This window comes from Sylvia atricapilla, chromosome 1, assembly GCF_009819655.1.
Source record: "Sylvia atricapilla isolate bSylAtr1 chromosome 1, bSylAtr1.pri, whole genome shotgun sequence".
In the NCBI taxonomy this organism is placed as follows: Eukaryota; Metazoa; Chordata; class Aves; order Passeriformes; family Sylviidae; genus Sylvia; species Sylvia atricapilla.
This window is the reverse complement of record NC_089140.1, coordinates 6,248,291-6,262,106: the sequence shown is the minus strand read 5'-3', so window position 1 is coordinate 6,262,106 and position 13,816 is coordinate 6,248,291. Positions and strand designations below refer to the sequence as shown.

General features: G+C 43.5%; 1 protein-coding gene across 3 annotated transcripts in view; it reads left to right on the top strand.

Annotated features, from left to right (window-relative positions):
- Positions 1-13,816, top strand: part of PRKAG2 (protein kinase AMP-activated non-catalytic subunit gamma 2) — a 213,301-nt gene that overhangs the window by 97,758 nt on the left and 101,727 nt on the right. The window contains exon 1 of one of the 3 annotated variants that reach the window (XM_066314257.1): positions 8,206-8,545. The exons of the other annotated variants lie outside the window; for them this stretch is intronic. Coding sequence (XP_066170354.1) covers positions 8,440-8,545 — 106 coding nt within the window. The 5' untranslated portion in view covers positions 8,206-8,439. Of the gene's footprint in view, positions 1-8,205; positions 8,546-13,816 lie in introns of those variants that run through there. 3 annotated transcript variants of the gene reach the window in all.

Sequence of the window (13,816 nt, the reverse complement as noted above, 5' to 3'; positions counted from 1 at the left end):
GTGTTAGAAATGTGCCCCTGAGAACAGAAACACCTGAGTGAGGCACTAAGGATGCAGGAGGGCAGACCAAGAAATTCAAGAGTCTCTGCTGCTGGGTATATCCAGAGCTCTGTGACCATTGACACTGAGTTTCTGCTTTGTTTCTTGATGTGGAATTTAAGGATTAGTGACATGAGAACTGCTGGGTAGAGTGCTTTCTACTTTAAGCACTGAAGCCACTGCATGAACCTTGACAAGATCTGGGAACCTTATGGCTCTCTACCACAAGTTCTGGTCATCTGTGGTACTATTATAGATAATTTTCAAATTATTTGACAAGGGACAAAGAGTATTGTGTTTGACCCAATGTACTGCTAAGCTAAGTCACCACTAAAAGAAATTCCATGATTCCAGAAGTCTCTCAGTTTGAGGCTCAATGTGTTTTGAGGAAGTGAACAGGAAAATATGCTGCTGCAAATTAAGTGCCAACTGGGATGTGCCTGAGCACTGGTCCTCTGATTCATCAGGGGATCCTAACCCATAAATGACCAAGCGTTGTGTAAGGAGTGACAGTGGTGTTGCCCCTTTCCCACTCTGTCTCTGGCTTTCAAGCAGATCCCCAAGGACACAGCTGACAGCCTTTTCAGTCTCTTCTTTTGTCATTAGCTGTTGTGAAAAGTTTCAGACTATTTTTTCTCCTGCCAGGTATTGTGTGTGTAGACTGGCAGGGTTGGCTCCTCCAGGAATATTCTCTTGCTGCCTTGTAGCTCCCAGGTTTCCAGCCCCTCTGTCATCTCGAGGCATAAAGACTCAAAGCTTTCTCTGGTTCGTGTCTGCATCGGTCCCAGCCAACCCACTGAGATTTTTTCACACAATCCTAAAAATAACAGCTCTGAACTTTACAGTGCTTGGTGTTTTCACTCATACAATGAATGAACAGGGAACTTTTCACCACCCAGGCTGTTCCACACTATCCTTTGAATCATAGGATTGTGGCTCCCACAGTCACAGCAGCTTTTTAGCTGGATCCTGTAGATCCTTTTTTCCAAGTCATCTGTCTCCCAGTTACAAGTAAAATCATCAATAAATGGGAAATACTTTGGGGGTTTCTAGATCATTGTCAAGAGTAAAACAATCCAGTTTTCACTTACATGTCCAATATCTCTTTCTTTGTCCCTTCTGTAGCTTCGGAGATTGTTAAGGTGCCTCTGCACCACCTCAAAAAGCTGCAGGGTCTGTCTTTCTCTTTGAAAAGTCAGTAAAGTTTTCTTTTGCTATCAAACTTGCTTGCTGTAATCTGGGTGCAAAAAATGTAAAACAAACCCCATTAAAACAAACAACAACAAAACCTGGAAAAAGAAACCAGAAAGATTTTCTCTTCCAGACCTCATGTGTGTGATAATGTGTGTTTTCTCCTCTATATTCCCATCTCTTTTGGCATATTGGAAAACTAATCCTAGGAAACTTCCTCTCTCTCCCTCTCTCTGTATATAAGGTGGTGGTGGTATCTTGGGAAGATAACAGAGCTGGTTTGCCAGTTGTTCAGTCATCATGACACTAAAGCATGCAAAGCACTGGGCTTTATTCCTTTGCTTACAACTAATGATGCATCTGAATCATTAATTTCTTGGAAAAGTAAAGGTAGAAAATGAAGACTGATCTTGAGGGGGTTTTTTTGTGGATTTGTTTTCTGTGGGTTGTTTTGGGTTTTGTTTTTGTTTGTTTGATGTTTTTGCCTTTTTTTTTTTTTTTTCTTTGTTTGTTTGGGGTTTTGGTGGTGGTGGTTTTGGGGGATTTTTGTGAGGTGGTTTTTTTTTTTTTTGGTTTGGTTTGGTGTCTTTTTTTGTGCAGGTTTGGGCTTTTTTTTTTAATCCTTTGTATTGTTTTTTAAAGACCTGAATGTCGACTGTATTTTGCTAAGGATGGTTTGAACAAACAGATGAAAGGGTTTGCTGCAATTCAAAAAGACTGTGCAGGGGGGTGGATTTCAGTGCAGTCTCTGTCTACATACAGATGAATTCTCCCTTTCTGTTGTATTCCCCTTGCTTCCCACTTCAGTTAACAATGCAGCATGGGGTGATCTTGTAGGAATTTTCCCTCTTGGCATCCCTGCTGTGTTTAGTTCATCAGGATGGAGTCCTGTGCCATGTCCTTGGCCACTGATGTAACCAGACTGGCAGAGGCTATGGAATTAGTTGAAGTCCTTCCCATGGATACCCTGGCTAGTCCTTGGGATTTTGTGAGCTCTGAGTTCAAAGAGCAATTCAGCTCCCTGCTACAAGATCCTGTTTCACTGCCAAAATAACATTTATGTCAACACCTATAGGTGACCTCAATGTAGGTTTCAGGTTCTTCTGCACCATCACAGCACCAAAGAGCAGGAGAGAAAAAATGCTCCTTTGCCCTTGAGACTTGTAGGGAATGTTTAATTCCTCAGGGAGTTGCTGCTCCTTTGAAGCTGAACTATGAGGTCCATTTTTAATCAGTGAAGAATGGGAGAGTCATCAGTGAAACTGCTCGAGCCAGGAATGGGAAAGGATTCTCAAGCATTATCTAAACATTAAACTTTTCAAGGTGGGGTTCAATTTTCTCTTCAGTCAGCATTTCTGTGTTGTCTCACAGGTCTAATAGGATGCTTTTGGCCACTGTCTCTGATTTTATATATATATATATATATATATATATATAGCATATATGTCTTTATTTCACTCACTGTGGCACAACTTTGGGTCGTTTTGGGGTGACTTTGGGGTTTGTGTAGGGTTGACATGCAAGGACAGCTGAGCACTGGTGCCAACTGCTGCTAATTCAGTGAGTTTTTCTCTTCTCTCCAAATAAATCTCCAAAACCAGAATCAGTGCTGCCTTGTATTTCTGTAGAGTTGTGATGCTCTGGTTTTTTAGTCTCTTATGTTTCCTGGAAGTTCAGTATTGGGATAGTTGTATGAATTTCACTTTCAGGCCATCCCTAACATATCACTTCTTTTGAGCAATCTCTGTCTCAAGTCATTTGCTGACATTCCCTTTGTGATGCATTCAGTGCTGGTTTTAAGACTTTAATTTAAACTGAAGGGGGTGTTTTGTTCAGCCCTACTATGCCCATTTTAACTTTAACATCATTTAATCTGTTCCAATTTTGCATGAAAAGTGAAGAAGCAGTAAAAGAAAGGAGGACAAAAAGAGAACAAAAAGGAGATTTGTGATGTTCCAGTGAATCCTATCTCTTTCTCAAGGTTTTGTGGATCAATATATTTGAAAGACCTGATAGAAGCAAGAAGAAAGAGAAGCAAGAAGAGATGAGAAAAGCCCAAGTGGAAAATGCTTCTAAGGAATTTATTATCTTTGCTGCTTTGTTGGTTGGTTTTTTGTTTTGGTGTTGTTGTTTGGTTTTGGTTTTTTTTTTTTTTTGTAAAAGTTACTGCTGAAATGTTTTTCTTTAGCTGAGAACTTACTAAATTTTAGAAGTGGTGTTGTCACCAGACATCTTGTACTTGCTGGATCGAATACTGTTTTGGTGTTTTGAGCACAGGCAGATTGTGATGCATTTAAAAACAGCTCAGTTTTTCACAATAAGATCTGAAATTGCTGAAGAAGTGAGTGCTGGGAACATATGCACCAAGTTTATTAGAAGGATGCCGGGAAATGATGAAATTATCATTTGGATGGGATCACAGTCATCAGTCCCAGCTTATTGCTCTGCTGGGATAGAGGCTCTGGGTCTGAAACAGTGTTTTTCTTACTAGAAATCACCAGTATGCCAACACTCCCATCACTGTAACTCCTGCTCCTGCTGGTTTGTGTTACCAGCTCTGGAAAGGTAGGATAGGAAAACATCACAAAGACGCCAGGATGTAATTTATAAGTAATTTACCAAGAGTTCTGAGGAATACAGTGTACACTTTTAGGGGACTGCTGGAAAGAAGTGAAATTAAACTTTTAGATTTTTTCTGACAGATTTTTCAGAGATTGAAATCTTTCTTAATGCACAGTGAAAGCAGCATGAAGTAGTATTAAAAAAGGGGGATGAAAACTCGTTACAGGGAAACACTTGGTTATGATTATGGGAAGTAATTGAGCCCAGTTTGGAGTCATAAACTTGCAATTCTTTTATGGGGTGTGAGCTGGGCTTGGACCAGATGGAGAAAGTGGTAGTTTGTGTTTCTCTTTGAAAACATGGGCTGTATGTTCTATTCCACCAGCCTGCAAATGGTGTTCAGGCTAAACAGGCTTTCTGTTCTTGTGCATTGCATCACCTGGATTGGGGTGGCTTTTTTTTTAGAGCAAAGATCTCTTTTACATATTTATTTGCGTGTTATTTTGAAATATTTTCCACATTTTCTATTTATATGAAATATGGTTGCAGTTAAGATCAGTCTGGTGTTGTAAGATGTGTAAGCATGTGCCAGCACCACTGACAGCATTAGAAAATGTTCAATGTTGCCAACATCATTATGTAGAGTTTAAAAAAGCAAAAATTAGAAAAAAAAAAAATTCCAATTTAGGCAAAATTTTTAGGACAACGTGGCAGAGAAACATGATCCATGTAGAATGCAAGCATGATTCGTGCTTTACCTTTCTGGTCATGGATCTGAACTTTATTTCTCTTAGCAATGAAAAAACAGAGGGCATTTTGGACAAGGAAATTCTCAGCAATGAGGAAAGGGAAATACTTGGTTTTGCTGATTTGCAGTCAGCAGCCAGTTCAAACAGTAATTGTCACTGAGGGGATACATATTCCTCTTAGCCTTCCTGTTTTGAGCTAAATGAGCTCTTAAATTTCGAGGAGAAAAACATTGTTTTTTCCATTTTCACATCAAAATAAATTAGATAGCACTAACTGGTCCCCACTGCCTGCCCTGTGTTCTGCTGCTGCATTTTTATGTCAGGCTCAAACTCTTGTTAAAAAGGCAACTGAGGAAATGGTTTGAAATATCAGTTTTTAAAGTATTTTCCCCATGGCACAGAATTTACACCTCCATGAGATGGATGGATCAGTTTGTGTTTCAGAGCTCTGACATCCAGTGGCTGCACTTTTTTGGTGTGACGGCATCTTCCATATTTTCTGTCTGGTGACCAAATCTGAGCAGACACCCTCAATTCTACCTCATAGAACAAATCTTCACATCCAGAGAAAAATAGTTTTTGTTATGTCTGTGCCTGAAGAGTCATGGTAAATCACCGGGAGCAGGTTCTTTTATCCTGAGAGATGGAGAACCTAAAAGCAAGGAGTGTTAAAAAGAGGGAGCCCAGCCAGGGCTGGGGGGTTTTTGGGCTGAGGTCTGGGGAGCTTTGCAGATCCAGTGGGGTTAGGGAAGTGTTTCACACACATACACCAGTGTTTGTTTGCTCCTTCCTCCAAAAACCATTTTATTAAGCTGCCCATTGCTTGGTGTCTCTCAGAGTGAGTTCGTGTAGGATTTTTGAAGGAGCACGGTGTTATCCTTATGCAGCTAAAAAAACATAATATGGGATAAGTAATTTGGGAGACTTTAATGTAGCCTGACAAGAGTCCATTTCATGGTTGTTTGGAAGGGATGGAAGGGATTTGTGTTTTCAATCTCCAGAACATAGATGGCCCCAAAGGAACACTTTGAAGCACAGCTTTTTATTATTAGTTTTACAAGATCCTTGCACTGGAATCATTAAGAAGATGTAGTACCTGGTGTAAATGTGCAAGAATCTGCTAGACCATTAGCTGTGGGAGACAGGCTGATTATACTCAAAACACTTAGTGCTTTTTTAAATAAATTACTGTGAAAGTCAGTTGTTAAACAGTGTTGTTTCATCTTCTAGTCGCTCTGTGTAGAAACATTAGAGCCTTGCTGCTTCTCTTAATAAGGGGAAATGAGCCCTCCTGGTGCAATGGCCCTGCTTGAAAAGGTCATCAGCCACTATTTACCCTTGGTCTCTATCAAAAAGGGGGCTGTTTCCGTGCTGAAGCAATAGCAATTCTTACCTCATTAAAAAGGGATTTAATTTTTTTGCTTTCTGATAACATTAAGTCGTTCTTAGCAATCCTTTGGCCACTGAAGAATGAGGAATGCTTTTCTGAAATAGAAGGAGCCTGAGGTTCAGACTGCATTGGGGGTGCAGGCAACATTTCTTGTGTTTTTGGCCAAGTAAAGACTGGAAAGGGAGCTAGATAACTGTTGTCAAATATGCCAGGGGTGACTCTGGATCAGAAAGGAACATTCTGTTTTCCATGTGCATGGTAAGAGAAGATTGACTCAGTTTGCAGCAAGGACAACCCAAGTTTGGATTTGGGGAGCTGGTTTTCAATTGAGAGGTACCTGTGGAAGTAGGCTGAGAATCAGCAGTTGAAATGTGCTTGTGGGGAGAGCCAGAGCTTGTCCCACAGCAGCTGCTGTGGCGGTGCCATGATCATGGCAAGAGTGAAGATGAAAATGCAGAGGTAAATGTGGTGGTCACACAAAGCCGGATGGGCTGTGCAGAGCTTAAGACTTTTACAGCTACATTAAACCCAATATTTTAAGTCACTCAGACACTTTCCCCTGTTAATTCCTCAACTCGTTGCTCCATTTGCTTCTCCTCTGTGCTGTGGGTGAACAGTGAGGCTCGGGGCTGGAGAAGGGGCTTTGCAAACACACTGTGCTGACAGGGGATTTGATTAACAAAGGATTGTTATTTGGTTAAAAAGCAGCGGGATGTTCACTTGCAGAGCTGAAACAGGAGCACAGAGATCAGGGTAAAAGAAAGTGGGAGGACTAATCAAAAGGGGAAAGCCTGAGAACAGCTTCCCGTTAATTATCATCATGCCTCACTTGGATATCAGTTCAGAGCCTTGTGTGGAAGGTAATTAAGTGCCTTGGTAATAATTTGATTGTTTTGGTTGCTAGGTGAAAGAACAATGGTGTCCTCTGTACTTTCTTCCACATTCTCCACTGGGTAGACTTGGGGGAGCCGCTGGTAGCTGAAGATGACAGAGGAACCTGCTGTCACCTCTGCACATATTCTTGGGGTCCCTGAAGGCCCAGGACATCCTTGCATTAGTGCATCTTTCTGAAAAACCAGAGCTTGCAAGGAATCTGTCTTGATAAAGGCTTTTTCTGCAGTATTCAAGGCTGGGTTTAATTTTTCTTCCTAATGATATTAGGTCCCAGAAGCAATCATGGGCACAAGGAAAATGTCATGTTTCTTTGTGGAGGAAAAAGGTGAAATAACCTTCAATTCCTCATAGGAATAAAAAAGGTGAGTTTCTCATTTCTCATACAGGGTTTGATTTTTGAAAGAGCTGAGCCATCACAATATAGCGATGTCCAGAGGAAAGGCTGATGTTCTGCAACTTTAAAAAAAGCTTTTGATTTAACAGAGCATTTACTATAATCTTAGGAAGGTTGGCTATGATGGTTTGACCACGCCTTGGTCACACTTGAACCCCTTTCCAGCTGTTAAAGATCCAGCCCACGATGCTCAACCCTTTTCTAAAATAAAGAGCTCTAAATGTACAGACTGAGAGCCGAACATCATCCTACAGCCTGTCTGACTGGGATGAACAAGAGCCTCGTGCACATCTGTCTCATTGGAAGGACCACGAGGTGGATTTATCTGTGTTACAAATTGCTGTGCCAGTGCCTTTTGCTTTGCAGAAAGCGAATTTGAACAGAGCAATCTGTACTGAGCACAGGGAGAGCATGGCACAGAGAAGCTCCAGCCCATCACTCCAGCTATACTTTCCAGAAAGTATCAACCTTCTTTTCATGAATTGGCAGGAACTGGAGCCCATGAATCCATCAGTCATTAGCTGGGGAGGGCTGGGCATTCCTGAGCTCATGGACAGTCAGCTGGGCTCTCCTGTCACTCCCAAGACCCAGCACACGTGAATCAAAATAGTTGGGTGATGTCACGTCATGGTGCCAGTGTGCCTGGGGCACTGCTGCCAGGAATTGTCTGTCCAGGGGTGGTTTCCTTTTACAGCCTGTTGAAAGAGTCATCATGCCAAGCTGCACATGACAGTTCCCTTCAAGAGGGCTGGTGGCTCCTTCGCACAGTCAGTATTTTTTAAACAAGGGAGCTTATCAGGCGGCTCCTGACCTTTTCCACATGAGCTGATCCACTGGGAAATGTTGTTGTGGTCTCCAAGGCTTTCTGACAGCTGATGTATAAGAGCTGTGTGGCTGCAAGCCGGGCAGACTTTGAACTTCTCCCTGTATCCACAGAGACTTGCAGGGCAGTTGCTGTATGCCGGAATTAAGGCTGGAAGCGCCTGGCGAGCAAGGGTCAGCAGCCTGCTGCAGGACAGCCCTCCACAGAGACCACAGCCAGGCGCCTCAGGGCTGAGCTGCTGGCCAGCTGGACTTCTTTTGCAGCCACGCCGTCTTTCTGGAGATTTATTTCCTCGCTCTTGGGCTTTTGGTGTGAGCATCACCTCGCCTTGCCCCTGGTGCTTGCTCTTTTTTTCTCCAAGCCCGGGCATGAGCGACAGCTGCCGCCACGCGAGTGCATGTTGCAGCTCATGAAGCGTTTTGGCAGCTTCAGAGGGAGCAAGAAGAGAAAGGAGCGATGCAAAATCCTGGAAAGGCGCCACTCCGACCCCCAGGGCCTGTCTGGTAAGGACTCACTGCGTCCAGAAAGAAGGGGCACTGCTCTTTGGGAGAGGGTGATAGGGAATAATCGAGCAACAGTGTTGTGCTCCCCAGTTTTTCACCCACTGAATCGTGCATTTGTTGCAGGGAGGTTATTTTGGTGTTGGTTTGCAGCAGAGATGAAAATCTGAGTTGACACCTGTAGCACACGTTGGCCAAAACCTTTAGGAAAAGAGTGGTGGAACAGGAAACTTTACAGTAAATGCACTTAGAAGGGGCTCTTGCCTGATGTCACTTTAATTGAACAATAATAAATAAGTTAGGCCTAATAATACCTATTGAAGCATGAATTTTAAGTAGAGGAAAAATTCTTATCAGTCTTGTAACTAATGCATTTAAGAACATCTTTCTGATGCTGCAGTTATCGGTATAATTGTGTTTGAGTTGCAATTAGGGCAGTTCTCTCTTAATCAAAAGTTTTTTCCTGGTCACTGAGTATTAGCTCCAATGCAGGTGCTGAGCTGTGTGAGTCAGAGAGAATCTGTGCATCACATAGGGATCAGCTGGTCAGGAGAAAAGGGATTTTTCAATAGGATCTGGCTGTTTTCTTAAAAATGGAGAAGGACCGATTTTAATGAATTTCCTATATGGACTAATGGTAGCTGGTTCTCTGAAGGCCATGAGTGTTACTGAACAATTCTGTTCTGTGCTAAGAGGGTTAAAACTGATATTACACTGAATCAGCTGAAGAAGGCTCAGTTTAGAGAGGCTGACATGTACAAAGGGTGGGCAAGGCTCTTCTACACTCTGTTGATCCGGAGTCACTGTGTCAAATCCAGCAGAATGATGAAACTAGGAGCAGTGTTGGACCAAATGGACAATGTGCAGACATACATGTACATTTAGTGATGGGGAATTACAGCTGTTGGAGGGGTAGCTGCCCAGGGGGCTTGGTTTTCTATTTAATGCTTTCCAATTTATTTAGTGATTGGTTGTGTTATTTTTAAGTTGTAATCCTTGCAAATACTTCTCCTTTTGTTCCTGTTATGTACAGTTTAGTGATTTTAAGTCTAGGACTGTTAACTGTGTCTTGTTCTGTGTTTCCCTAAACCCACCTGGGGGTTTCTGTGGGAGTGGTAGGAAGGTCAAGGTGATGTGAATGCGAAATGACCCCAGTGTTTGGAGTTTCACAGTGTCAGCAACATAATCACAGGGTTTATGCAACAAGAAGGGGAATATTTATCTTAAAGACATAAAATTCCTTCCCAAATTTCTAATTAAACATCCTAAATTCTCCTATAGAAGAGATAGAAACAAACGTGCAATTTGTTGACTGAATGTTGAATGGTGCTTTGGACCACTAATTCACTGTTTTATTGTGGTTTAATCAACAGAGGGGAATAGCTATTATCTGCTGAAGGATTCACTGCTGGAAGCACTAAACATAGTGTTGCGTGTTTCCTTCCTCTGAGTCTAACTCTAAACCCTGTCCTCAACTCCCTCCATAGAGAAAATAATTTGTTCTGCACCAAAAAACCTGATTATATGAACTGTACTGTTTGTGACAGAGTTATATAAAAGAAATTGGAAGTGTAATAATGCCAGCAGTGCCACAATACTTGCCCCTTCTTTTCCTCATTCCTATTATTGCAGCTGAGTTTTGTGCACAGTTTTTACTCTACAGATTTTTCAGGTGCCATTCTTGTAAGAGTGTGACCAGGTCAGCTCCCTGCACTTCCATCAACAGAGAACAACCAAGTCACAAAGGAGGGGAAAAATCAAATGGGATGTGCCTGAGTTTCTGCCTTCCTTGGATGTCCTGCTGTGGGGATTGCCTCTGCCATGCCAACTGGGCTCCTTTCAGGGAACAGGTTAACACACTTGCAAATGCCTTCCCCTCATGCCCCCACTCCAATGGCCTCAATTAACTGCAGGGAAGTGCTAAACAAAGGTTTTGCATCATTTGCCACATTTAGTCTGTATCTTGTAGCTATTAGGCCTCAATAAACACTTTCTGAGCAGCTTTTGAGAGAACTGCTGGCTCTCAGCAGGTTTTATGATCAGTATTAGTGTGTGCAGGAGCGCTGGTAGCAGCCTGGCTTGGTGGCCCCTCGGGGTTGATCACACACCAGCACATCCCATTTGGTTGTCATGAACCATCAGGAGTGAGAAATGAATGAGAGCAGCCTCCCTGTTACTAAATGAGCTTGGATTGTATTCAGAAAAGGATTGGAAAAGGAAACAAGAGGAAAATATCCCCTGATATTTATCCAAATGGGGTAATCTTACACCTAGACTGGTTCAATTTGGAATTTTTGATTTTTCTTGGCCACTTCTCTAAGTGTTTTAGGGTATTTTTTTACCAATCCTGATAAATAGGATTGGGGCAGTGCAGCTCCTTGGCTTCCCAGAGCTAGATGCCATCAGGCTACTGCAACTAAAATTATCAAGTAGTACCATTCTTTTGTGTGTCAGCTGAGCTAAACCCCTTCCCTCCTCTGCACTGGTGCAGAGGTCACATCCTGGTGGAGAAACAAAGGGTGGCATTGCCAAGGATCATCATCTCTGTAATTCTCTAGATTTGGACCCTCACAGTCCTTTTATTCCAAGTGCACAGCAAGGGGAGACCTAAATGCAAGCAGAAGCAGAGAACACACAGAGAGGGAAAGGAGATAACCATGGATGAGTACCAGGAGCAAACGAGAGCAGAAATGAAGGCAGAGATCCCACAGTTTGCTCTGGGAGAGGAGCAGCCAAGAGGGAGACCTCAAAGCTCGAGCTGTCCACCAAACAGCAGGGAAGCTGATTTATGCAATAGGATTTTGGCAGGGCTGAGAACAGGGATTACCCAAAATTTCTGCAGCCTCTAGATCACTGCTGCATAGTTTCCTCCTTCCTCTTGCAGCTGCTGTGCAGGGTTCTGGCAGTTTCTCCTCCTGGCAGCAGCCCGATGTGTTGTAAATGGATAGGCTCTGTGGCATTTCTGAAAGGGAAAAGTTTTTGACCCCAGAGAGGCTCTTTGCTCTGCCCTTTAAAGAACACCATGTATTCCACAAAGGACTCAGTGACGTATGCAAATGGAGTAATGGTTAAAGTGGTTTTTCTTTACCCAAGTCATGAGTGCCCAGTGATGGAACTGCTCTCCAGCACATGTGGCTACTGTGGGGCTGCACTAGGGCTGTCTCATGCCAGGCATTTAGCCTCAAAACACTTGTTTTGGAGACTTTTAGCTGCGTGGAAACACTCAGGAGCTTCTCCTTGCCCATGTTGCTCCTCTTGGGGTTTGTTACTTTAATCAGGTGGGTTTTAATCCTGAGGTGCCAAAGCTGAGCCCCAACAAGCCAGGCCCAAGGGGCTCCTAACAAACCTCTGGACTGCCCCTCAGCCCTGTCCTGTCCCACCTCAGCAGCTCCCTTGAGGATAATTTCCTTGTCAGTTGTTATAATTAGGCCCATATTAGGACTAAAGTAGATCTGCTGGATGTCTCAGACCCCAAGAAACACAAGTGCAAAGATGCCTCAGCCCCATGTGAATCAGGTGGTCCCAGAGTCACTCTGTGACTTGCTCAGTGCACATTTTATCTCATGTCTCTGTAGCCACCATGGAATGGAGGGCTGCTGGGGCTCTGCAGTGCATCTGGGAGGTGCTGTGGGGTGTCCTTAAATACACAACCTAAAGGGAAATGTCTTCATTCCCCTCAGTCAAAAACTCAAGGGGCTTCTTCTGTCTCTTGTCATGGTCCTTCCCATGACCCAGGGTTGGGTGTGGGTGTGGATCACGTGTTGAGCAGAGAAATCATGTTCTTCATTCCCAGTAATGAGGCTGAGGTGACTGCATCCATGATTACCTTGTGCAGGTAACGTGCCTTGGGATGTGACCAGCTCACACAGCTGTCCATGGGCAGGGGCTTACACCAAACCAAAGAGCTGATGCTTCACGGCCTCTCCAAGTGCAAATCAAAACCCAGGGGATAATTCAGCCTGGCTCTCATCACTGTTCATTGGCACAAGCCTGAGAACAGGGCCAGAAAACGTGGGAGAAGTGCTGGCTGAAAACACGAAGCACAGAAAACGTGATGGAGAAGTAATTGCAAAAAGGAAACAGGGCTTTATATCCTTCTCTTCCAGCCTGGAGAGCTGCAGCTCACCCAGAGCTTCACCCCGAAGTGGGTGGTGCTGCCTGTGGGAGGATCAGAGATATTTATTCTTCTCGTTCTGGTGGGATGTTTTTGTTATGAGGCAGTGGGGGAGAAACCATAGTGAAAAAATTCCGGAGAAATAAATGAGAGTGAAGGAATTGCTGCATGTTCCAGCGCTGTCATAAATGATCTGAAAGAGCAAAATCCTGTTGCTCCAGTAAAGCAGCTTAAAACCACCATCCTCAGAGACTGGGCATGAGAAACTGAGACAGCTTTGGTTTGTTAATGATTTTCTCTACTGGTTTTCATGCTCTGTTAAGCTGACAGTGATTTTAGAAGATGTGCAGCCCTGGCTGATCAGTACTGATTAATCTTGTACTACAGAGAGCACCAAGACGTGGAAGCTGTGAAATTTCCATAGTTGGTAGTTGGGAAAGAGAAAAGCAGTGAAAAGCCTGATTAAATGTTTGAGACTGTTTCATTTGCTATTTTCTGCTTCCTTATAGTCTGTCCTGGTGCTTTCTGGCACATCCTGGCTTTGTGCACAGCTTTGAGGCATTCTGCATGGGGGGAAAAGGACTCTGGCCATGAAGCAGTAAAACAGCAAGGTGTTTTCTGCAAGTTCAGATGGTAATAAACCCCATAAGACCTCCACTGATTTGGTGGAAACTGAAATGGAGGTGGATTGAGCAGAGTGCAGCATCCTGGCTCTGCAGCCCTTTGCAGGCTTAAAGAAGATGTAGACTCTGCCCTCACGATGAGTTGTCCAAGAATGCAAATTCTCTGAGTAATTTATTTTCAAAGAAGTTATTTTTGCCTGGAGGGCAGGTTAGACATGTAAAAATACAGTGTGTTCTCGAGGCACAAATTTCCAGATCAGTGCTGCAAATGAATCTGCCCACTGACTCTTCCTCCCAGTCCTGCTCCAGGCAGCTCTGCGTGTCTCATCACAAAATTTGGTCAAAAATATCTGTATTACTATAAATGACTGAATTACTCAGCACTGACGTGCTGCTGTCAACAACGTGGTGAGAGCAGCAGGGCCAAGCCTCCCTTTTGATGGGCTGCTTTACAAATTGTGGTTTCTGGGCAGGGAGAGCTCCTGTCTGGGAGGAATCCATGTGGTTCTGATCCTTGTTGCTACTTGTGGGTGCAGG